Source organism: Amphimedon queenslandica, unplaced genomic scaffold (genome assembly GCF_000090795.2).
Source record: "Amphimedon queenslandica unplaced genomic scaffold, v1.1 AMPQUscaffold_13335, whole genome shotgun sequence".
Classification (NCBI taxonomy): Eukaryota; Metazoa; Porifera; class Demospongiae; order Haplosclerida; family Niphatidae; genus Amphimedon; species Amphimedon queenslandica.
Genome location: NW_003546429.1, coordinates 67,708 through 91,439, shown reverse-complemented (window position 1 = coordinate 91,439; position 23,732 = coordinate 67,708). Strand labels below are relative to the sequence as shown.

General features: G+C 36.7%; 5 protein-coding genes across 6 annotated transcripts; 3 read left to right on the top strand and 2 right to left on the bottom strand.

Moving 5' to 3' along the window:
• The first annotated feature begins 1,047 nt into the window (after positions 1-1,047).
• LOC100634817 (lysosomal alpha-glucosidase-like) lies at positions 1,048-11,837 on the top strand. The gene is made up of 19 exons (XM_019998176.1): positions 1,048-1,720; positions 1,777-1,946; positions 2,506-2,680; positions 3,506-3,605; positions 4,543-4,655; positions 6,315-6,572; positions 6,618-6,731; positions 6,795-6,993; positions 7,035-7,158; positions 7,919-8,052; positions 8,096-8,130; positions 8,185-8,301; positions 9,240-9,388; positions 9,442-9,526; positions 9,582-9,638; positions 9,696-9,823; positions 10,778-10,916; positions 11,376-11,519; positions 11,616-11,837. The coding sequence occupies exons 1-19, from the start codon at positions 1,067-1,069 to the stop codon at positions 11,676-11,678; spliced, it is 2,958 nt and encodes a 985-aa protein (XP_019853735.1). The 5' UTR covers positions 1,048-1,066; the 3' UTR covers positions 11,679-11,837.
• LOC100634693 (platelet-activating factor acetylhydrolase-like) lies at positions 11,741-14,209 on the bottom strand. Of its 2 annotated transcripts, XM_019998179.1 has the most exons (8): positions 14,075-14,151; positions 13,900-13,976; positions 13,464-13,858; positions 13,134-13,369; positions 12,826-13,004; positions 12,700-12,730; positions 12,486-12,637; positions 11,741-11,987 (listed from the first exon to the last, which is right to left on the bottom strand). In XM_019998179.1, the coding sequence occupies exons 2-8, from the start codon at positions 13,901-13,903 to the stop codon at positions 11,869-11,871; spliced, it is 1,116 nt and encodes a 371-aa protein (XP_019853738.1). In that variant the 5' UTR covers positions 13,904-13,976; positions 14,075-14,151; the 3' UTR covers positions 11,741-11,868. The 2 variants fall into 2 exon arrangements, with proteins under 2 accessions (XP_019853738.1, XP_003387647.1); XM_003387599.3 differs by having other exon boundaries at positions 13,900-14,209.
• Positions 14,210-14,359: 150 nt separating this feature from the next.
• LOC105313252 (protein unc-13 homolog D-like) lies at positions 14,360-19,543 on the bottom strand. The gene is made up of 31 exons (XM_019998173.1): positions 19,162-19,543; positions 19,050-19,119; positions 18,926-18,994; positions 18,785-18,874; positions 18,677-18,736; positions 18,598-18,628; positions 18,516-18,554; positions 18,310-18,472; positions 18,216-18,260; positions 18,086-18,170; positions 17,940-18,035; positions 17,806-17,880; positions 17,634-17,746; positions 17,457-17,586; positions 17,284-17,411; positions 17,148-17,241; positions 17,041-17,097; positions 16,897-16,994; positions 16,803-16,851; positions 16,625-16,746; positions 16,359-16,563; positions 16,239-16,313; positions 16,079-16,192; positions 15,807-16,031; positions 15,683-15,751; positions 15,551-15,630; positions 15,319-15,505; positions 15,185-15,268; positions 15,017-15,134; positions 14,840-14,969; positions 14,360-14,775 (listed from the first exon to the last, which is right to left on the bottom strand). Exons 1-31 carry the CDS (start codon positions 19,518-19,520, stop codon positions 14,451-14,453), a joined length of 3,585 nt encoding a protein of 1,194 aa, XP_019853732.1. The 5' UTR covers positions 19,521-19,543; the 3' UTR covers positions 14,360-14,450.
• Positions 19,544-19,653: 110 nt separating this feature from the next.
• LOC105313251 (uncharacterized) lies at positions 19,654-20,403 on the top strand. The gene has a single exon (XM_011406531.1). It carries the CDS (start codon positions 19,654-19,656, stop codon positions 20,401-20,403), a length of 750 nt encoding a protein of 249 aa, XP_011404833.1.
• A 109-nt stretch (positions 20,404-20,512) lies between these two features.
• LOC109583021 (gamma-aminobutyric acid type B receptor subunit 1-like) lies at positions 20,513-23,180 on the top strand. The gene is made up of 6 exons (XM_019998166.1): positions 20,513-20,758; positions 21,610-21,747; positions 21,946-22,116; positions 22,414-22,521; positions 22,808-22,885; positions 23,151-23,180. The coding sequence occupies exons 1-6, from the start codon at positions 20,534-20,536 to the stop codon at positions 23,178-23,180; spliced, it is 750 nt and encodes a 249-aa protein (XP_019853725.1). The 5' UTR covers positions 20,513-20,533.
• Positions 23,181-23,732: the final 552 nt, after the last annotated feature.

Sequence of the window (23,732 nt, the reverse complement as noted above, 5' to 3'; positions counted from 1 at the left end):
TGAAAAAAATTATGTCAATAATAATATAATTATAATTATAGTTAAATATGTTACAAATCAAGTGAGATATATTGAATCAAAAGTATATGATGAAGGAGAGAGAGAGGGGGGAGGGTAGAAATGAAGGTCACCTGAATAATAATAATAATAATAATAAGTTAAATTCTAATAAGTTGCATTGCCGTTGGTTTAGCTTTCACAGGAGGGTAATGTTATAGATGGAGTCTCTTCGCTAATCTCCCTCCGTCTTCTTCTCTTTATTTCTTGAGGATCGACTGCCTGCCCTGTGGTACAGTTGACACTCACTCCTGAGTCCAATATCCAGACTGGTTCGCATGAGCACCCAACAGTTAGACACATTGCATTCGGATGCTCAGTACAAGTTATACCAGCACAGGGATCATTAGGACAGACTCCAGTGCAGGAGAGGCTAGTGATATTGAATGTGGTCACATTTGGGGTGCCACAATCCAATATGTCTCCAGTATCACTTAGAAATATAGCTTCATCTTTGCCACAGCGAGACACCACTGCACAAGTGGCATCTGGGAAGTTTGGACAGCTAGCTGGACTGCAGGGGCTTGCAGCAAGGTAAGGATCGGTGATCCTGTCGCATTCTACTCCACCGTATCCTTCACAGCACTTGAAAGTTCGTTGCCTCACTGGCTCAATGTTTCCATCAGGCTGATTAATGAACTCTTCTCTTACTATGGCCACTTTGCAACTGTTCTTGGGCCTGTCTTCTTCTTTAACGACAGGGACTGAGTTTGGAAAGTTTGGAGTTTGTCTGGAGCCTCTTTTATGACTTAGTGGTAGGCCACGGGCCGGACCCACGAGCTGAAGAAGGAAGAAGTAGCTTGCTCCAGTGATAAGAATGGCTGTGAATAGCTTCATTCCGGAATATCTATGAGTCTCTTAGATAAAGTGATCTTTTGTATTTACACTGTCACTCTAAAAGCTTTGCTGTGCTTCTCCTACTCCAGAAGCAGCTCCTTTTATACAAACAAAACCGCACGTGCGCATAATTAGCTCATCCAAGCTGTTTTTTTTGCTGGACTCATCGATTATGTCTGCAGGAAAGAAAGGGCGTTATCAAGTCCTTGAAGAGAATCACAGCATACAGACCAGGAAAGATACAGCTACATGCTGTCTCAGACCATATCAAAGATGCTTGCTTGTAGCATCTTTGTGTCTGCTAATTCTAATTGTGATAGGACTGGCAGTGGCTCTCGTTTTTACTCTCTCCCCCTCTTCTAATAAAGCAGGTGGTAATACACCCTCTCCTACTCCTCCTCCCTCCAATGGCTGTCCCATTGACCCGCCCAATGGCTCACTCCCCTGTCCTTACACTCGAGAAGGGGATTGTACAACTTTTGGTTGCTGTTGGTATAAAAACACAACATCTTGTCTACTTGTTCCATCTTGTAACCATGACAGCAACTCTCTCTTTTCCTGTCTCCCCGAAGGTGATGGGTGGAGTTACGACAAATCAGAGGAGGTATGTCACTCTCGTGGTTGCTGTTGGCAACCAAATGCAACCATACGATGTTCCTATTCAAGTAACCATGGTTACAGGTTAGATGGGAAGCTTCAGGATGGTCCTTTTGGTGTCATGGCAACACTAGTACGGAAGGAATCCTTCCCATCAATGTTTGGAGGTGATTCTAAGCGTCTAAAAGTAGACGTAACTTATGAAACTGACTACAGACTTAGAGTAAAGGTAATTAACAACAAAAACAATAATTATTGTACTTTATTGTTTTTTATTGTTGTTAGATTTATGATGAAAGTCAGTCAGATCGGTATCAAGTTCCTCTTAATTTGACGTCAAAGGTTTTTGGTCAAACTCAAACTAAGAAACCTTCCAACATGATGTACTCGTTCAGCCTAACAGAGAGTGAATCCTTTGGTTTTGAAATAAAGAGAACCTCCTCACAAGCCACACTGTGAGAAAGAGAGAGATTGGTTAAAGGGGTTCCCTAGTAATAAGTTAGAATAGTAATTTTAGCAACGTTTTGATCTACAGTGTATCTTTGAAGTTGAGCAAGCCTGTACCAGTAGTATCCAATGCATTCCTGTTGCAATGATTACTTACATAATTCATTGTACAACCTTTTTAAGAGAAGCTTGAACATACTTGCATAATAACTATCAATGATGGAGAGGGTCATATTTCTCTAAAGATATATCAAAGTGCATTCCTTACTGTATAAAACACTTTAATTGTCTAAAGCATAATGGAATCCAGTTCATATTACACTCTCTTCATAAGAAGAGGTGTTTATCAGAGCTGGTCCTGGCCATGTGTCCTTATTATTAGATTTATATCAGGCCATGCATTCATTACAAGGTGACAGGTAGGGCTTGACTAGTGTCTCCTTAACCACTGTAGAATGACCATATCAGACCAGGTGTCACTGGGTGTCAATTGTAATTAAAATATGGATTCAATCCTCTCACACTATTGTACTTCTAAAATACCCTCTCTCTCTCCCTCTCTCTCAGGTTTAAAATGGCCCCTGGTCTTGTTGTAAGTGATCAGTTCCTACAGATTTCCTCTCACCTTCCCTCTTCATATATATATGGGCTGGGGGAGCACGCCACCCCCTGGAGACTAGACATGAATTATTCAAAATTGACTTTATTTTCACGTGATGTACCACCTGATCCTGTATTTGATGTAAGAGCTGTAATATAATAACTGTTTTTCAATAGTACAAGATTCTTATAAGCAATTTACATGTATGTGTATTAACATTGGTGTCCTATACTTTGGCCCAAGTTTGGAGCCACTTTAAAAATTCAATTTTGATTGGAATCAGCTCAAACTTTCTACGCAACATAAGTACATGTATATGCATCAGAAAATATCATAAAAATGAAGAATTCTCTACTTTTCATTTTTGGCGAAATTAAGCCAAAGTCCCTGTACTATAGTACAGGGACTTTGGCCCAATTTTGAAAAAATCCATTTCAATTGAGTCAACTCAAAGTTACTATGCAACAATAAAGATGTAAGAATAGTGTCATTTTAACAAACCATAGACTAATTATAGTCTCTAATAGAACCACATTGCCACATATAAAGCCATAGAGATCCATAACAGAAATACATGATCCTAGTGTGTACTACTGTCAATAGGTGTTACTTTGTACATGTATATGCTTAGTGTAGAAGGTATGAATGTTTATGCTGCTCTTAATGAACGAAATGTGTTATGACTAAAGTGATCTCATTGTAGTCCTTCCATTAATTTTGTTCTAACTATTATTGTTTGCCTGTTTTGTCTCTGGCCCTTAGCTTCAGTACTGCATGGACCATTTTTGGGTATAGCAGTTGCTGTTTAGAAATCGTGACGTGTGATGTCACATTATTGAAGCGATTAGCCGTAAATGTATACAACAAATATCAACAAATTAACTGAATACCTTTATTTTTTGTATAGCGTTGCAATTATGACATAAACAAAATTGTTTATTTACAATAATATAATCTCATTTTTAGACAACAAGAAACCTCTATGGGGTCCATCCAATGTATCTCTGTATGGATAACATCACTGGATCGGCTCATGGCGTCTTCTTATTGAACAGCAATGCAATGGGTATGTGTCTTTAGGTTGAAGTAAATGTTGGGAGACCAAACTAACTAAGAATAGGGGACTTAAAGAGGCCTAGGGCTAAATATGAGAGACTAAAAGCTTAAAAATGAGAGATTTCAAGAGACCAAGAACAAGAGGAGACTGCAGGTCTCCTAGCTTCCTCTGGTTTTGAAATTAACCTTCTAATTTGATTTCTTGAAATTTGATGAGTGTATAAAGTTGTTAGGGATTGTTGGTGAAAGTTAAACAGATTATACACTGCTTATAAACAACAACAGTTCAAGGGTACATTGTGCAATAGCTCTAGAGCTACTCTGCATGTGTACCTCTAGAGGATGCTCTTATCTGAGGCTGCTGGGGTCAAGGCTGGCTATAGTATACAGTAGAAAGTACACGTGGATATTCTGAACAGGAAAATGATTAAAGTCAACACTGACATAGTGCAATGATTTAGTTTCTGTGTATAATGAGTGATCTTTCATTAGTTGTTGATGTTTCAGTAGACCAATGTTTAATTGTTTAACTTACAATAGAAACTGACTCCTACTAAAAAAGGTTTTGCTTTACACACACAAACTGTGCATGTGTTTGTTTTAAATCTCTTAATTATTATTATTATTATTATTATTATCACTATTTTGATTCATTATTTTTTGTACAGTACACAAGTTGTACATCATTACTGAGGTGACAGGTGTCACACTGATGTAATTATATAATTATTAGTTAGAAGCTGTCCAACTGTCAGTTAATGTAGTGTTGATGGTTCAATAAATTATATCACCCAGCTCTTGTGTGTAACATCCACTTTTGTAGCAATGAAGCTTTGAGATACAAGAACTCCTTTCCTTTTTGTATACCTTTTATTTTATTATTAACTATTATTATTATTATTTATATTTATTAATAATAATAATATTATTATTATTATTATCTATAGAAATTGAGCTGTTACCATACCCAGCCATTACTTATAGAACTATTGGTGGAGTACTTGATTTCTATTTCTTGCTCGGCCCTTCACCGGATGATGTCATTTCACAGTACACTCAAGTAAGCTCCAACCAGACAGACAGAGAGAGGAGAGAGAGGGGGAGGGAGACAAGGTGGGAGACGCATACCAGAGTCATACGTAATTGTGATGATGATCATTGTGTTGTGTGTACTTGTGTAAACTATTTGTCTGAGCCGCTTTGATAAAAATGGCTCATAGCTTTTCCAGACAGTACTACTCTACTATACTACTATGCATTCCCTTTGTCACAGACACAGTAAGTTTATGAAGAATTAAAACTGCAGTAGTGGTATATGCTGCATATTTAAGATATTAAGGTGACAAGAGTATTAGCGTACATGTTTCTGGCAGGTGGTGGTGGTGTGTGTTCAACGAGTGAGCTCAGTCCTCCATCATCTGCTCCAGGATATGTCATAGCATTGTTCTTTTTATGACAGCATTTTTTGTATTGTCTGGTGTATTCACACTCTGGAACTAGCTCATTAATACCTGTACAGAGAGCCACATCTGTTTGATACTTAATTCAGTGTATCTGTGCCTCCTGTGGTCGTAATTTGGTCTGTGATATGAAGACTATACTGAACAGGAACTGTCTAGCAATTGTACGGCTTATATCCACCACATTTATACATGTACATCAAGAGCACATAACATGTGTACATATACATGTATGTGTATTGCTTGCTTGTGTGTATGTGGTTTTAATGTCTGTGGCTTTGTGTGTGTTTTATTAGAGAAAATGAGATAAAATGTTACTGCTGTTGGTTTTAGATATGTATATATGTGAAATGATCATGAATACATGTACAGTGTAGCCTCTTTATTAAGGACACCATTGGGCCCACACTATCTGTCCTTAATACAAAGGTGTTCTTATTTCAGAGGTACTTTTTTATAGGTTAATTGTACCTTACAAAATGGCCTCATCTAATAAAGGTATATCCTCATTATAGAAGTATGTACTAAATTGGATTAAGAGTAATTGGTTGCATGTGATGTTGTTGAAAGATTACTGTAGCACACACTGGCAGGCAGTCAGAAATTAGTCACATTTTCACTCCACATCACTAACGGTCACTAACGGTCACTAACGGGTGACTTCCTTTTATTGGATCATATGCTTTTCAGATCATGACTGAAAATCCTTAACTTACTTAATAAACATGGGGAGAAGAGTTTATTCACAAACAAACACTAAATATCAAGGCAGTGTCTCTGTTATACAGAGGTGTCCTTTATGTGGAGGTTATTTTATACAGTAAGGAATGTAATTGGTACACTAGGTGCTGTCCGTTAAATGGAGGTGTACGCTATAGAGAGTGTCCATTATAAAGAGGCTACACTGTACCATTATCCTTCATGTACTGCAATACTTCTGATCTAAGCACCACATTTGGTCTCTAATTGATTCTATTCAATTCAACCAGTACTTGCTCCGCCTTAATTAATTCCCAACCATCAGTTCTGTATAACTGATTGGTATATAAAGAATGTACATGTACATGTACGTGTGCCTGCATAATGACATCATATGATTAGATGCATGTTGTATACAGGAACTTAAAGACATATTAACTTATTATATTGACAAACACTGGCAACACACCCATTACCTGTACCTTTGTTATTATGATGTCATCATGTACACTATCAAATTCTAATTCAATTATTCCTTTATTGATCTGTCTATTTCTCAGCTGATTGGTCGCCCATTCCTGCCCCCCTATTGGTCCCTAGGGTTCCACTTGTGTCGCTGGGGGTACTTCTCTTCAGAGCGGACGCTAGAGGTCGTTGAAAGGATGAGGCATTATGGGATACCCCAGGATACCCAGTGGAACGATATAGACTACATGAGTGATCACCTGGACTTCACTTATAATCATACTAGCTATGCAACAATGCCCCAGCTGGTGGACAACCTACACGCTCATGGACAGCACTATGTAGTCATCACTGTGAGTTTATTAATAACTATTAATAACTGTTAATAACTGTTATAGGATCCTGGTATTTCGGCGACAAAACCAGCTGGTACCTATCCTCCATATGATGATGGACTGGATGATAGAATATTTATAATGAATGAAACTGGTTCCGGACCACTCCTGGGAATGGTAATTAGAACGAGAATGAGAGAATTGAGAATGAGCACCAGATCATCCTGTTCATTCCCTTAGGTGTGGCCAGGAATTACAGCATATCCAGATTTCACTAACCCGGCCACAGAGTCTTACTGGTTAGAGGCACTCACACAGTTTCATGATAACATCAGTTTCGACGGACTGTGGATTGACATGAACGAACCGTCCAATTTCATCCCTGGATCAATCTATGGCTGCTCTAACTCAACCCTCAACAACCCACCCTACCTTCCAGGTAAGTGGTTGTTATGGTAACACATTGACCACACCCCACAGTTGCAATAAGGGCACAAGGAAGTATACTGGACAAGACACTGTGCATGACTGGGGTCCAATATCTCTCCTCTCATTATAACGTCCACAGTCTTTATGGACACACCGAGGCTATTGAGACAATGAGGTGGGTGGGGATTATTAATTAGTGGGTGTGGCTCATTAGTTAATTAAATATTATATTTTAAATAATGGAGTTTTTGTTATGTCTTTATGTAATAAGTGGAGGATATAGACCCCATGGTTTGTGTGTGTGTTGTTGTGCAACAGATGAAGGAAATTAATATAATGATTGCCATTTTGTTTTGTAACATGAATCATGAATTGTTTTGTAACAATTTTATTGACAAAAAACTTGATCCTTTGCTGTATCTACTAGTGTGTGTGTGTTCACAATTAGAGGAGCTTGTACTGGTACATACAGCATCTGATACACTTATAAGGTCATAATCATCTACATGTGTGTGTATGAAATTGACTTCAAAAAGTATCAACATTTTTTGATACTACATATTGATGTCCTTATGCTGTGTAGAAAGTTTGAGATGATTCTGACTTCAATTTTTCAAGTTACAGCCATTTTAAGGAAATGCCAAAATTCTGAAAAATACCCAAGGCTATAGCCCATGGTTTTTTCCGAAAAATGGCTCTGAAATCACCCCCAATTTTTATTACATTTTCTGATACATATTGATGTACTTATGCTGTGTAGAAAGTTTGAGGTGATTCCGACTTCAATTTTTCAAGTTATGGCCATTTTAAGAAAATGTCAAAATTCTGAAAAATACCCAAGGCTATAGCCCATGGTTTTTTCCAAAAAATGGCTCCGAAATCACCCCCAATTTTTATTACATTTTCTGATACATATTGATGTACTTATGCTTTAGGTCTCTTCAGTCTTTGTTCAATAAAAGGTCGCTGGTCATATCTCGTTCCACTTACCCCGGTAGTGGGGTGTACACTGGTCACTGGTTAGGGGACAACGCCAGCCAGTGGCCTCACCTCAGACAGTCTATACCAGGTTAGTGTCATATTTCTATTTAATGCACTTTTTCTCCTCTCAGGTATCCTCAACTTTGCCCTGTTTGGTATTCCGTTGGTGAGTGGTTTTGATGCATTCCTCCATTATTAGTTTTGACTCCACCCACTTTAGGTTGGGGCAGATATTTGTGGGTTTTTTGACAACACAACGAGTCAACTCTGCATGAGATGGCAGCAGGTCGGGGCCTTCTATCCGTTCTCTCGGAACCATAACTCTTACAATACGATAGTAAGTACTGTAGCCTCTATATAATGGACACTTTGAAAGTGTCTCTGTTATACAGAGGTGTCCTTTATGTGGAGGTTACAGGGCCGTAGCCAGGAACTTAAAATAGGGGGTTTGATAATTGCTGCGCGCAAAGCGCGCAGCGAAAATTTTGACAAAAATGGGCGTGGTTGGTAGGCGTGGTCTTAATTTACGCATCTCAGCCATGTGCTGACTCAGCTAAAATGGCTATCTGTGCTTCTCGCTGTTGCCAAAATGCTAATCCTGCTTTTGCAGTGCTGTTCTTCATGACAGGAGCTAATCTAAAACTTTTTTGCAGCTACAACAGGGGGTTCGTCCGAACCCCCCGAACCCCCCCTGGCTACGGGCCTGGGTTACAGGTGCTGTCTGCTATGTTGTTATAATCCCGAAGCACATGAGTTGTTCGTGATTCAATGAACATTGCATTTAGCAAGTATTACCTTGTTCAGTTAATGACTGATCCAAATTTCTTTTGAAGGATAAATTCCTCATTTCACCAATTTCACTGTATATAGTATAATGTTGGTCCCATGATTTCAGCTCATTCTGTGAACTGAATTGGAGACTGACCTGCAGTAATGTGCTTCTGGTATTCAGTTGAACAATAGACTTTATTTAGTAACATGTTACTATATAAGAATTAATAATTTAATTAATTAATTGGATACTAATATAGGTACATGTATGTACCAATCAAAGGACGAAATTATTAATTTATTAATTTTTGTACATGTACAGTATAGCCTCTCTTAATGGACACTCTCTATAGCGTACACCTCCATTTAACGGACAGCACCTAGTGTACCAATTACATTCCTTACTCTATAAAATAACCTCCACATAAAGGACACCTCTGTATAACAGAGACACTACCAAAGTGTCCATTACTAAAATAACTATTAATAACTATTAATAACTAGGCACAAGATCCTACAGAGTTTGGTGAAGAGGTCATTAATTCGACTCGGAATGTCCTTTTAATCCGGTACAAGCTCCTCCCATTTTTATACACTCTATTCTATCACGCCCACACTAACGGATCAATGGTAGCCACACCTCTTTTATCAGTGTAAGTATATTATTAATTAATGATATATAATTAATTATTTATTTATTTACCAGCTTTCCGTCTGATACTGAGACTTGGTCTAATGCTCGGCAGTTTATGTGGGGCAAGGCTCTCCTCATATCTCCTGTACTGGAGGAGGTGGGCTGCCTTTGTTGTTGTTATTATTGTTGTTGTTGTTGTTGTTATTTTATAGAATGCCACAAGTGTGGTAGCTTACTTTCCTAAAGGAAGATGGTTTGACTATAGAAATGTAAGAAACGTACCCTCATCATCATAAATGTACATGTGTATGTGTGTGTGTGTGTAGGGTACAGAGTTTGTGAGTAAAGGTCAGTATGTTGTAATATTAGAGGCTCCATTGGATTATATTCCACTTCATGTACTGGGAGGATCAATAATACCTCAACAAGAACCAAACACTACCACCACACTCAGGTAACTAATGATTATACACTGTATCAAGAGTACATTAAATGTATGGTAATTATATTGTGTATGTGTTGGGTATGCCAGTGTTGTTGTGTTAATTCTTCTCATTATTATCTTGAAGTAGCTTCCTTTCATAAACACGTGTGTACTATTAAACTTTACTAAATTGAGCTAGAGGGACTTTATTAACGTGTGAGGTTCTATATTAAAGCTAATGAAGTTCAATTTAATATTTTGATAAATATACCAGCACACCTGTACACAACCACTGGGAATGGTAACTAGGGTATTATTAGTAAAATTATAATGAACAACGAACCCTCCCCAGGATATCCTCATTAATAAAATGTGCACATGACTAATTATTATATTTTGTGACACATTAATTAATAATTATTGTTAATTAAAAATTTGCTGCATGCCCATGCCTGACATAGTATTTCTCTCATTCAATTATTAATTAATTAAACTTATGATGTAACGCATCAGGTCAGTCAGGCCAGTCTGTTCCTGCAGTGTTAAACAATGAGCTAGCAGAGCCTTTTAAAGACAGTCATTGAACCAGCCAGTGATGTTGTGTGAACCAGTTCACTGAGAGTGTGCAAGCTTCTTCATGTGATTAAGTTGAATATGATCATACACATGTTTAATAGACCCACATAAGTACTTGATTAAACTTTGTTGTATGTGTCACATTATGCTTTATTAAACTTTGTTGTACCTCAGTCTCTCTCTCTGTGTATGTTAATTGTGTCATTATTTGATGGTGAGAGCTAATGTTTGTTTTTGGTCTAATTTTATTTGAGGAAACGTTTCACAGCTACTCTCATTCTGTTTCTCACCCACACTTTTGTACTCATGTTTATATAAATGTCCTTTTACACAATGCCTTGTTATAAATAGAACAAGTGTCTCTTTGTAATGTTGATGTAAATCTACTTCCATTTTAATTTAATTTAGCAAACAGAATCCTTACAGCTTGTTGGTGTCATTAAACGCAACTGGAGAGAGTTATGGGTCTCTGTTTATTGATGATGGAGAGGAGCTGGATTCTATAGAGAATGGACATTATACACTTTTAGCTTTTCATGTCGAAAAGGTAAATAAATTAATGTTATACCCCATTGCTGTATATCTGTTACAGCAATGGGGTATTTTGCCAAAAAATGAAAAGTTAAGAATTCTTGATTTTTATAATTTTTCCTGATGCATATACATGTTTTTATGTTGCGTAGAAAGTTTGAGCTGATTCCGATTAAAGTTAGATTTTTTATGATTTTTTAAAGTTGCTCCAAAATTCGGCCAAAGTCCCTGTACTATAGTACAGGGACTTTGGCCAAATTTTGCCAAAAATGAAAAGTAGAGAATTTTTCATTTTAATGATATTTTCTGATGCATATACATGTACTTATGTTGCATAGAAAGTTTGAGCTGATTTCGATCAAAATTAGATTTTTTATGAGTTTTTAAAGTTACTAAAAAATCAGGCCAATTCAAGGTTTATTATTATTATTATTATTATTATTATTATTATTATTATTATTATTATTATTATTAGGGGCAGTTAAGTTCTATTGTCCTCAGTGGTGGGTACAGTGCAGCTGTTAATTGTACAATGAATGAAGTTACAGTTTATGGACTGAGCCAAGAACCAGCTGGAGTTACTGGAGATGATGTCATTGACTGGAACTGGACTAATAACGTGAGAAATGGGAGGGGCCTTATTGAAAATATTTACTTATTCTGAAGTGTTAATAATTTGTCAGTATAGCTTCATTGTGACTCTTCCTTTCATTAGGTGTTGTTCATTAATGTCAACGTAACCAATCTTAATAAGCCATTCACTTTGAACTGGAGCTAAGTCATTTACTCGTAACATTAGGATTAATTAAGTAATGGAAAGTGTGTCACTTCACTCACTTGTACTTTTAATTAAAGTTTTATTGACATTATGTAGCATTATAAATATATCTGTGTGCTAAAAATTATTGTCTAGAATTATATTATTATATAAAATTAATTGTTTCATTATTATTAATTGTTGCTGCTATTCAAAGTAAAGAAAGAACTTCCTTTCTTTCATCTTCTTCTGTGACAGTTTCCATGACAACATGTTCGGATGACCCCTCCCCTCCATCCAATATTGGGACGGCCCCCTGATAGTCAATATCTGTAGTTAATGAAAATAAATATATAATTGACCGACCAATAGATTAATATTACTAAATGTATCTAGTGTAATTTATCATTTTAAAGGTATCATTTGCTAAAATGAGTACACAAACACGATTAAAGCAATTGAGTCTATTACTTATTAAAATATGTCGAGTCATCATTAATTAAGAGGTTGCTCAATTTCCTCATTATTATTGCAGCTGCTGCTGCATTGCCTTATATGGAAGTAATTGCTAGTAAAGTGTCAGTTACATCATAATTATACCTTACAACATGCAGCAATGATAATAATAATGATGATGATTACTTCATTTATTTATTTACAGTAACCATACAATGGCTGAATGAGAATGATCTCATTATTTAACATAACCCAGGGAAAGCACATTCACACAAGCATTAGATCAAGGCAATTCAACAATGGATGACAGCTGCTTTTCAACTCCATTCATTGATACACAGAGTCACAAGGTGCAGCTGCAGTCAGTAGTACCTTTCATGAGGTGCCTTTTAAGAAAAGAGAGAGAGAGATCACTGTTTATATGATAAGCTGTCACTGGAGACAGACCTGCCCCATGAGCCCCACTGTACAGTGAAGGAGGGAGGACAAACGGAGCGTCAGTTTGAGTCATGTGTACTGTACCACTGGAGGTATGGTTATAATAACAATAATGAGATACCGTATCCTCATCATCAATAAAACTCACTTGATCGTGTACAATGAGTGTAGCTTGGACCCTATAATTAATAATAATAATAATAATAATAATAATGATGATGATGATGATGATAATGATTGACTCATAAAGACAATAGCACTATATAGTTCATACCAAAGTTTGGTTCTTCTTTTGAGTCTTGAGACTGTCTGAGTAGTTTCTTTAAAATGGAGAAGTTCTCTTTCCATTCCGTGAAAGCTCTTGAGTTTATAAAAATAACCGGTTTAGTGACCCCCGTACTGAATATTTCAGGACCCAGTGGCAACATCCAAATATCAAAAAGGAGACCACACCTACTCAAATTAATACACTAATAATTATAATTTTAAACATAATTTGCCAAATTAAACCCACAAATCTAAAAATAAAGTACTTCTCCATTAAACTAACAAGCTTTATCCATATATAGTAAAAGGACATACTTGAACCTCGGGTCTTCATCAAGTGCTTGAACTGAAGTTGCTGCTCCAAAAGAGTGACCACCCACAGCTGCTAATTCAGTATTAATGCGTCCCTTGAACTGAGAGAGGATATTGTTTAAGCCACACCCAGCACCTTCATCACTTCCTAACATATTAACGATACCATCAGCTCCAGTTTCATTGATAATGTGCAGAATATCCAAAGCCTGTTGGACCTCCACACTCCTTTCCTTTACCTAAAGAAAGAAATTAACATCATCTACCAGGAAATGTAATTAAAATTAAAAATCCTCTATTTTTCATTTTTGACTGGACTAGTTTAAAGCTTACTTGTCTATTCCTGAGGTCAAAGTCTGATCTTGATCCCTGGTCAAACGGGATCCATTCATTGAGGTACTCCTGGTAATTAGGCTCCTCCCCCTCATTAGCAAGAGGAGGAGGAGGAGGGGGGACCCTACGACGGGCTAGACAAGCTGACCCATCTTTATGTTCCAGTGCAGCTACAATGAAACCATGGGATGCAATATCACAACAAACAGCAGAATAAGAGAAGAAACTACCACCTAATCCATGAGAGAATACCAGAGCTGGGAATGAGACTGGGGCGGTATGGGAATGAGTATCAGTGGTGGTATGGGAATGAGTATCGGTACTGGTATGAGCATCAACAGTAGGCGTGGCAGTGTTTAGTAAAGGAGCGTTTAAAAAAGCTGGTATCCTGGTATCTGTAAATAATAAACAATGTACCTTAATCAATATAACCTACCCATTACTAGCCCAGCAATAGCTGATACGAGTCCAGCTAGTTTGACTCCAAAGAAATCAAGAGCACTTCTCCTGTACCTAGAGTTATAGACATGAGGGACGTATTGGTAGCCACTGGTAGCTTTTGTAGGATAATAGAGACGAATGAAGAGGTTCTTGTGCATGAAATGAGTTACCCCGACTCTATAAGATCCTGATGGAGGGGGTATGCCTATTCCTCGTATCAAACCACCATCTCTCCAATCACCAGATGCAGCCATTTTGAATACAACACGTGACTTTTGTACGCTTCCGTAATCTAATCTCCGTAAACTAAACAAGCTAGATATAGCACAATGACATCAAATTTAAATTTTGAAACAGACCACTAATGTGATCATAGATCCAGGCTCAAGTTGTATAAATCATTCAAAATGCATTTATGATACTGCAGCAATAGATAATCATGTTAATGCAACTGGTAATGTTCAAAGATCCAGCATTCAAACAGCTTAAGCAGTTTAATAGTATCAATAGTATCAATACATGATGGGGTCCACGCAGTAACTAGTGTTAGTGTATGTGCAGTAGTCTATGGAAAGGATGCCCTGTGTGTGTCTGTCCATCATATGCAAACTTCTTCATGAGTTTAAGGAAATCATGAGCCAATGAGTCAGCATTGTGTCTCAGTTCAAGCTCCTTGTATGCCTCTGTCTTCTCATAGTGAAACAGGTACAGGTGCTCCATTTTTGGCTCTATTCCTTTGTGATCTACTGGTATTGTCTCACAGGAGAGGGCACAGAGACCAGCAAAATCATTTCTACCAAAAGTATCATGATCAAAAACAGCAAGAACAAGTATTGAGCCATCTTTTAAGAGACTTCCAAGGTTTGTGGTCCTAGTATTGATAAAATCAGCAGTAATCACCAGTATTCATCAGCAGTAATTATAATATGACTTACAAGTTAATTGTCTCATTGAAGAAAGGGTTAAGTGTTTCCTTCTGTGTCTCAGTTTTATGAATTCTTTTATTTGCTTCTGAGAAAACAAATGGAGGAAGCAGCAATACTTGGACAAAAGGATCACTCTTTCCTGTTGAAAAGATGCCATAATCATGAAGCACTTATAATCTTACAAACCATTTCTGTCCAGAGCTGGTAAATTTTCTGCCATTAAAATTTCAACTGACAGAACTCCCTCAGTTTGATGATAAATGTGACTTATGTGGAGATGTCCAAACTCGTTTTTAGAGGAAATCTGAAAGAGAAACTTTGAATAGCAACTGATGAATACACACCATTAACCACCTGCTGTCTCACCAAATCAGAACAAAACGTCTTGATGATATCTTCAGTTGATTGAACAGCATAAAACAAGCTGTTTTTAAGAGCCTATAATGGGAAAGAGTGCATCTGTTATAGCATTAAATGGCTCCACAAACCAAATATTGTTCAGACTCTATTATCCTTTTGTTCAAGCCTTTTCCATCAGCTTCAAAGAAATCAGAAAGATGAATCAGGACAAAACTGAGGCGAATATGGAGTGGCCGGGTTTCTGAAGTGTGCTGTATCTTATCATAAGAATGAAAAAGAGACTCGACAATATTGATCCACAAATGATGGAGTATACTAAAAGGACAGTTATTATAAAGACCATGATGCAGCAAGACTTACTCTAGGAACATTGGTGCTAGAAGTAGCTCCCCTAGTTTACCTACACTGTCAGTAATGTATTCAATGAGTGGCTCAATGACCTGTAGGTATAGTGTACCAATTAATAATAAAATACTGGAGATTGTAGCTCACTTGATCAGGATCAGCATTAAGAGGTGCTCTTAATATCTTTGGTATAAATCCAGTTACTGAAGGTGACAGCTAAAACAATGATCAAAAGTCATCCTTGATTCCTGCATGGTCAATGTTCCTATACCTTGGTTTTAAGTAATATTATGATATGGTCAATGTTATTCCACATTTCTTCTATGGCAACTTTCAGCAGGTCAGTTATCATGTTGTCTGCTCTTTCGCTGAGTGGCAGACCATCTTGTTGCTTCTCTTCATCCAGCCACTTGTAATACCTCTCAAGGTCTAGCTCATCTCTAACACTCTTAAGCACAAAGCTGACGTGATGAACATTGTTAAGAGCAACACAAAGCTGGAAAAAATAATGATGACAAATTAATTGAAATACTTCAATTATACCTGGTTAGTGATTATGATGCCTCCATCATGGTCTGTGAAAGTACCAGTGTCCAATTTCTCTTTCACTTTTGAGATGATTCTCTGAGTATAGTAAGTTATTAATTCACAAAGACTCTGTATACAATAGAACTTTATAATCAATTATTATCAATAATTATACCTCTACAACAGTAATTAAACAAGCCAAAGACTGGCCTCTGTCAGGCCAATTGAACTCCTTCCAATAGGACACAATCTATGAATAAGAATTAGGCACTGAATACACGACTGCTGAAGTTACCTGTAGGAATATTGCATGAGTATCAACAGCAGAAGATGAGAAAGGTGCTTTGTCAATGGTTTCAACAACAGTGTCTAGTTGAATGATCCTATCCATCCTTCCCTTCAGACTAACTCTTGCTGCATGAAACCATCCACTAACATACCCTTCAAACCAGTCATGGAACTTTGTAATGGAGAGGGAAGACTTCTGCTTCTTTAGAAACCTACAGACAGAGAATGGAGATTAAGTAATGATGGAGGATCAATAACGAGTGATTCACATACACTGGGTTCACTTGGTCAGAATAATTTACTATTCTTTGCAGTGTCCTGTATATCACGTAAGTCAACAAACCAGTGTCACTAGATACATTCTCTTTTAGACGACTCTCTGCATCCCCTGAGAGCTGTTAGGTATTATTAATTTATTATTATTGTTATTATTATTTGTGCATGAACTTACAATTTTTTGCAAACTGAAGTAAAAAGGCGAGAAATAATCAACACCAATTCTATAAAAAGAGCATGGTATGCTAGTACATGTTGAGTGAGTATACCCATTAAAGATTGGATGAACTGTTTCAAAAGCTCTTTCGCACTGCCTCAAACAATGAGCACAAATCTCTTTAAGATCAGTTAGAGAACTTTCCAAGGACTGTATAGCAAACATAACAGTTTCTAGTTTGAGGTGTGTTACTTACGGTATGGTTGTGTTTCTTGTTAGCTGTAAACAGAATCATCCAGTGTGGAACTGCCATCTATAAAGAAAGCGATCATTGTTACTAGTCAAATTCTGTGGGTCTGTTACCTGAATAGCATTGGTAAGGACATCTTTCAAGTCATGTTCCTCCTTTGGCAAATGAACCTTGATTAACTTGATCTGATACAGGCTATGCAATAGTCTATACAATTGTTATATATTGGAAAGAAAGACAATAGCTCACAGTAGGTAATCCTTCAGGAGAGAAATACTCTTGAATGTTCTGAAATTGTTGAAAAACAAAAGATGTGACTTCATGATATTGATAATGTGATTTCTAATCTCTTCAAGATCTTTTAAGAGCTGATGTATCTAAAGAAATCATAAATTATTATAAGGTAGACAATAACTGCTAACCCAAAACAGTCTTGATTCATTACTGTGATGCACACCTGATTCATGATCACGTATCATTCGTAATAACTCATTCAGTGCATTCACTTCAATTCTGTACACTCTGTGATATTTCCATAAAATGTTAAGTCGACTATAAAAAAGAGAAAGTCATAACATAGGTACATGTACAGTACAGACATTGCTGCATGTTGAAGTGGAGGAATGTGATGGAGTAAGCCATGTTGAACTAATAGTTTTTCGGCTTCTGGAGGTAGCTGACAATTCCAGTGAGCTACATGACCTTCATCAGTCTAAAAGGACATATATTGAGTTATACAGTTAGGAGGAGGAGGAGGATGAGGGCCTGTACTTTACTTTCACTGCTAATGATGCACTCCAGTAACTGCTTGTGTGTCAAATACATTTCCTGTGAGTCTTTGTCACCCTGTAACACACACACCACACAATAATAATATCACTATAATGTATTATGAATGCACATACTGTCTTTCCTATTATTTTTAAAAAGATTGTGACAGTTCCACTCAAACGTTTAGACATCAGCTCAAGTGTTTTTTCCTCTCCATTTGCAGGGATGTCCTAAGACACAGTGACATACTAATACTGCATGTGAACAGTAATGGGCTAACATGTAGCAAGTAAGTACAACGACCAATAAAATGATCTTCTTTATGAAAAAACTTTGCCAATCCTTCCTGATCTTTTTGACAGTCCCTTTTGTTTAATAAATTATTTTATGTATGATATACATTTACTTACCATAGTTCTATAACAAGATAGTGATGATGTGAATCAGTAATAGATCTATTAATGAATATTATGATGAAGCATGACTTTGTAAGTGTTTGTTTACATTTCAAATGACTCCTTCCAATCAGGATCAAGTGTCTTCAACTTTACTGTTGACTGCCAAGTTTGATTGACCAATCCTTCCTCTTTCAATTTTCTGATGCTAGCTCTCGAGTTAATATTCTTTTTCTCTACAACTCCAGCTATGCAATAAACATCACCTGTACCTGTACATCAGGCAAATAATATTATTTAGTGACACGTTTTTACCAGTGTATTGTTTAGCTGGCAAATTATTAGCTCTAAGAACTGAAAACACGTTTTATCAAATCAAGTTTTAAAATGTCCATACCTGTACATTTCAGCACATGAGCTTTATCTTTCTACAATGGACATCATTATAAAAAGCATGAAATTATATTTTAAAATACCTTTTCTTTTGATTGTTTGTCTAGCAAATCAAAAACATGTCTGGGTACACTAGAGAACACCTAATGGAAGAATCTGCAGCTGCTAATTGTTGAAAATATTCCAACTACCTTCTCAATGTAGTCAGATACAGTTTTGTTGTCCCTCAAAGATTTTGAGTCGTAATATACTCGAAGTGCTGAGCTGCAAACGTCTTGTACCTAAGGATTTCTTATACATTTAATTTGTTATTTTCCTTTTGTCTCACGTACGATGTCATTGGTTAGTTCATGAAAGCTTGAAAGTTCAATTGACTCTAATTCATCACATCTCCCTAGACACTAAAGACAGGAATAAAATAATAATCTTAAGATTAGGATAACTAAACGGTCATACTTCAAGTTCAGGCACCACCATTTGTAGCTTATGTTTCTCAGTATCAAGTAGAAGGTTCTGAGATTTTACCCTTTTAATATAAAGACATAAACAAACCGAAGCTGTTGCTTACTTCTGTATGCGATCTTTGTGTTTCTTCAAATCTAACTGAGTTTGTGACAGTCTCCTCTTCTTTGATGCATGGAACTTGGTAAAAGTATCTCTTTTCCTGCTGGTATTATTGCCACTAGTATCCTCTTCATGAGTCTCAGGTCTGATCTCCCCCTCCTCATTGTGTTTCTGGTCAGGAATAGACACAGCAGGTGAGGTTGATCTTGATCTGTGCTTGTTAATAAACTCCACTGCTGAGTGAAATCCAATTGAAGACATTTTGATGTGCCTGAAATCTACTGGAAGTGTCTTTGTATAGTCTATACATTTGTACAGCTCTGCCTCTTCCTGCTGTAATGCAGAGTTCAGGTGACATAACATTTAATTAGTCTTTTTTTGGCAAATGGCTCTGCCAGAAATAATTAATTAATCTTTGACCATGCCTTAACATGCTTGTTCCGGATACTTTCTCGGGATTCTTTTGAGTTGAGTATACGGAAAACATCAAATAAAAATGGCTACCAATCCAGAGGAGTACATTTCTTTTGATAACGTTTCTCCTCCTTACCCTCAGCCTGGGTTATATCCTACCCCTCACCACCACACTACCTTCCCTCCTCCTTCACGAGGTCCTCCTTTTCCTCCTCCAGTTGGCCCGGGATCATATTACAAAGGACCATACCATCCCAACCCACTGCACCACCACCATCATTATCATCATCGTCATCCTTATGAGCAGCAGTACCAACAGCATCACTGGACTAATCCTTACAATAGAGGAAGAGGAGGGAGGAGAGGGCGTGGTAATTATCGTGGTAAACGCAAGCGGCCATATCATGAGCCTATAGAGAGTTCTGAAGGTGATGATCAGTGGTTTGAGTGGGTACTTGCTGATCCCTGGAAAGACTTGATAACTGAAGATGAAGAGTTAACTCACAGACAAAGACTGTCCAAGGGACTCGTTGACATTCCTCATGGTGACTCCAATACATCAACAATAACATCACCTTCTCTGAGGATGGTAGCTGATCCTGTTCGTAATACAACAGAACCTCATTGTATTAAAGTGGCTGCCCAACCTGGGCAATCAGTAGCTGTACAATCAGCAACTTCTCTCTCTCCTGAAAGAGGGTCTGATAATATCTACCCTAAACAAGAGGATTTATCTAAAGACCCTTTAATCGTGACCCCCTCTTCTTCTGATTCTCAAATTCCTTCTCAGCCGGAGGGCCCCCTTACCAGTGGATCTGATGACATCAAATGAACATTTTGTGTGACAGTACATTATTTAATTAAAAGAGTGGGTGTACATTAGCCACACCTACTTCATTAATATTATAAATACAAATGCTCACAGGTTGTAGTATTATCCTAAAAGGACACTCACTCATAAAATGTCTCCCATTATTCTTGTTCTTCTTTTTGCTGCATCTTCTGCTGTTGTTGCTGGCTCTAATGGATCTATTCCATTAACTCTCTCTGTATTGCTCCCACTCTCATTTGTTCATCTTAATGGACATGCTTATCTTCCTGCAATGGACATCTCCCTAGAACTGATCAATAACAAGACAGACCTTCTTCCTGGCTATACTCTCAAAGCTGTTGTTAATGATTCTGCAGTAAGTACATGTACCATCCTAACTATATCTGTTGTCATATGCTCAGTGCTGTTTGCTGCATGAATTTTATATTTAAACTCCTATAATTGTTATGATCTCCTATAATTATTATGATCTCCTATAATTATTATGATAAGCTCATGTATTGTGCAACTGCATGTACTTAAAGTCTAAAACAACTTTTTTATTGCTAAATTCTGCATGTATTCCACTCCTCCATGCATTAGCATATCTTCTTCCATCTTATGTTGACAATAAGATCTTTCTTTTTGTGGGACTGTTTGTGGTTCATGTTCTTTTATAAGATGAGATGTGTGAGAATCATCAAGATGAATGAACTATGCAACATGTCTCCTCACACAGTCTTACATTATTCCAATGGAGTGTCTATGTACACAGACATTAATGTTAATATATCCAATGGTAGCAGTTTGGAGTCACTAGACTGCCCAATCCCACCTCAACCCATGCAGGCTCTCATTACTAGTTTGTGCTAGGTTGTAGTGGATCATTAAACTCTTGCCCTCTTTATGTTACATGTTTTTAACTCCAGATCAGTCATGGACACTTGATATGGCATCATGATTAGTCTGTCCTGTCTAGCCTTCAGTATGTTGCAGTAATTGTATAGGTGTGTTATTGTAAGAGAATATTTCCTTGTAATCCTACGTGTCATTAAGTTGTTATTTTAGTAAATATTTCTGAGTGTATGTAATAACATCACTGTGATTGGATTTACTTAAGAATTTACCTTAAGACACACAAAGTGCCAAATAACTATGAAATAAATAATAATAATAATAATGATGATGATGATGATGATGACTGTTATATTTGTCCATTTCTTTTAGTGTTCTGATAGTTCAGGTGTTAGGAGTTTTATTGATGTTATATTCAAAGAGCCAGTGAAGATAGCAATGGTTGGTCCTATTTGTTCATCATCTACATCACCAGTGGCTGAACTAGCTCACTTTTGGAACCTTGTACTAGTAAGAATCATATACCCTACCTGAACCCACTGTATATATGTACAACTACCTGTGTGTGTGTGTGTGTGGTCTAATGACATGTGGAGGTGTTACGTTTGTGTTCATCATCTTCATGTCTCTTGTTCTCAGTGATATTTCATTAATATCTCACTGATATCTCATTAATACGAATATCTTATTAATATCTCACTGATATAGATATCAGCAGGTGCTACTAGTCCCTCATTATCCAATACTGCTGTGTATCCAACCTTTTTAAGGAGTATTTCAGTAGACACAGCTGCAGTGGAGGGTATCATTGCACTAATGAAGAAATATGGCTGGACTAGAGTAGCTGCCATAACATCACAGCAAGATTTATTCCAAGCAGTATGTACCTCTCTCTCTCTCTCTCTCTCTCTCTCTCTCTCTCTCTCTCTCTCTCTCTCTCTCTCTCTCTCTCTCTCTCTCTCTCTCTCTCTCTCTCTCTCCCTATCTCTCTCTCTCTCTCCCCCTCTCTCTCTCTTTCTGTTTCTTTTTCCCCATACTTCTCATTCTCATATTAATTACACTGGCTTATGTACTCTCTCTCTCTCTCTCTCTCTCTGTTTATTTTTCCTCATACTTTTCATTCTCATGCCACACTGACTCATGTACTCTCTGTATATGATCCCTTACACTTGATAGGTTTATTCTGAACTCAGTCAAGCTGTGCTGAATAACAATTTTGAAGAAGCTAGGAACTTTGCATTTGGAGAATTTGAGAATCCAAGGGCTACTGTCAATAGTCTTTACGTAATAATAATATGATAATAATAATATGATAATAATATGATAATAATAATATGATAATAATATGATAATAATAATATGATAATGATGTACTTTAACATAAGCATATTTAAGATAATTCAAATATTTATTATCATGTTGTGAACTTAATCTTGGCACTCCCTAAATACCTGAGTAGTTATAATTAATGATAATTAATGGGTAAAATATTTTGAATTCTTGTTTTGATCATTATCTAAATTCCTATCTCTTGTTCACATATGTAATAATTAATTCATTATTTTTGTAGAACTCACCATTTAGGATAATATTTGTGAACATGTATCCAGCAAAAGCTATTGAAATAATCTGTCAGGTACATCAATATGTATCAGAAAATGTAATAAAAATTGAGGGTGATTTCGGAGCCATTTTTTGGAAAAAGCATGGGCTATAGCCTTGGGTATTTTTCAGATTTTTGGTATTTTTTTAAAATGGCCGTAACTTGAAAAATTGAAGTCGGAATTAGCTCAAACTTTCTACACAGCATAAGGACATCAATATGTATCAGAAAATGTAATAAAAATTGGGGGTGATTTCGGAGTCATTTTTGGAAAAAAGCATGATGGGCTATAGTACAGGGAAATTTTCAGATTTTGGTCCATTTATTAAATTGGCCGTAACTTGAAAAATCAAAGTCGGAATTAGCTCAAACTTTCTATACAACATAAGAACATCAATATGTATCAGAAAATGTAATAAAAATTGGGGGTGATTTTTGAGCCATTTTTTGGAAAAAACCATGGGCTATAGTACAGGGAAATTTTCAGATTTTGGCCAATTTTTTAAATTGGCCGTAACTTTAAAAATTGAAGTCGGAATTAGCTCAAACTTTCTACACAGCATAAAGGCATCAATATGTATCAGAAAATGTAATAAAAATTGGTGGTGATTTCAGAGCCATTTTTTGGAAAAAACCATGGGCTATATAGCCTTGGGTACTTTTCAAAATTTTGGCATTTTCTTAAAATGGCCGTAACTTGAAAAATTAAAGTCAGAATGAACTCAAACTTTCTACACAGCATAAGGACATCAATATGTATCAGAAAATGTAATAAAAATTGGGGGGCGATTTTGGAGCCATTTTTGGAAAAAACCCATGGGCTATGAACAATTGGTTCTTAATGGTATCAATCTTATTGTTATTATTATTCATTCATTTATTTATTTACTTA

Coding starts and splice junctions, on each gene's coding strand:
- LOC100634817 (XM_019998176.1), top strand. CDS start 1,067: ATGTCTGCAGGAAAGAAAGGGCGTTATCAAGTCCTTGAAGAGAATCAC. Junction 1,947..2,505: donor ACCTCCTCACAAGCCACACT/GTGAGAAAGAGA, acceptor CCTCTCTCTCAG/GTTTAAAATGGCCCCTGGTC. Junction 3,606..4,542: donor ATTGAACAGCAATGCAATGG/GTATGTGTCTTT, acceptor TATTATCTATAG/AAATTGAGCTGTTACCATAC.
- LOC100634693 (XM_003387599.3), bottom strand. CDS start 14,158: ATGGCTGCATCTGGTGATTGGAGAGATGGTGGTTTGATACGAGGAATA. Junction 13,859..13,899: donor TATTGCTGGGCTAGTAATGG/GTAGGTTATATT, acceptor TATTATTTACAG/ATACCAGGATACCAGCTTTT. Junction 13,370..13,463: donor TTGACCTCAGGAATAGACAA/GTAAGCTTTAAA, acceptor TTCTTTCTTTAG/GTAAAGGAAAGGAGTGTGGA.
- LOC105313252 (XM_019998173.1), bottom strand. CDS start 19,520: ATGTTATGTCACCTGAACTCTGCATTACAGCAGGAAGAGGCAGAGCTG. Junction 15,752..15,806: donor TAATATTACTTAAAACCAAG/GTATAGGAACAT, acceptor TCATTGTTTTAG/CTGTCACCTTCAGTAACTGG. Junction 14,776..14,839: donor TTCAATGAGACAATTAACTT/GTAAGTCATATT, acceptor TATCAATACTAG/GACCACAAACCTTGGAAGTC.
- LOC105313251 (XM_011406531.1), top strand. CDS start 19,654: ATGGCTACCAATCCAGAGGAGTACATTTCTTTTGATAACGTTTCTCCT.
- LOC109583021 (XM_019998166.1), top strand. CDS start 20,534: ATGTCTCCCATTATTCTTGTTCTTCTTTTTGCTGCATCTTCTGCTGTT. Junction 20,759..21,609: donor CTGTTGTTAATGATTCTGCA/GTAAGTACATGT, acceptor CATTTCTTTTAG/TGTTCTGATAGTTCAGGTGT. Junction 22,117..22,413: donor AGCAAGATTTATTCCAAGCA/GTATGTACCTCT, acceptor TACACTTGATAG/GTTTATTCTGAACTCAGTCA.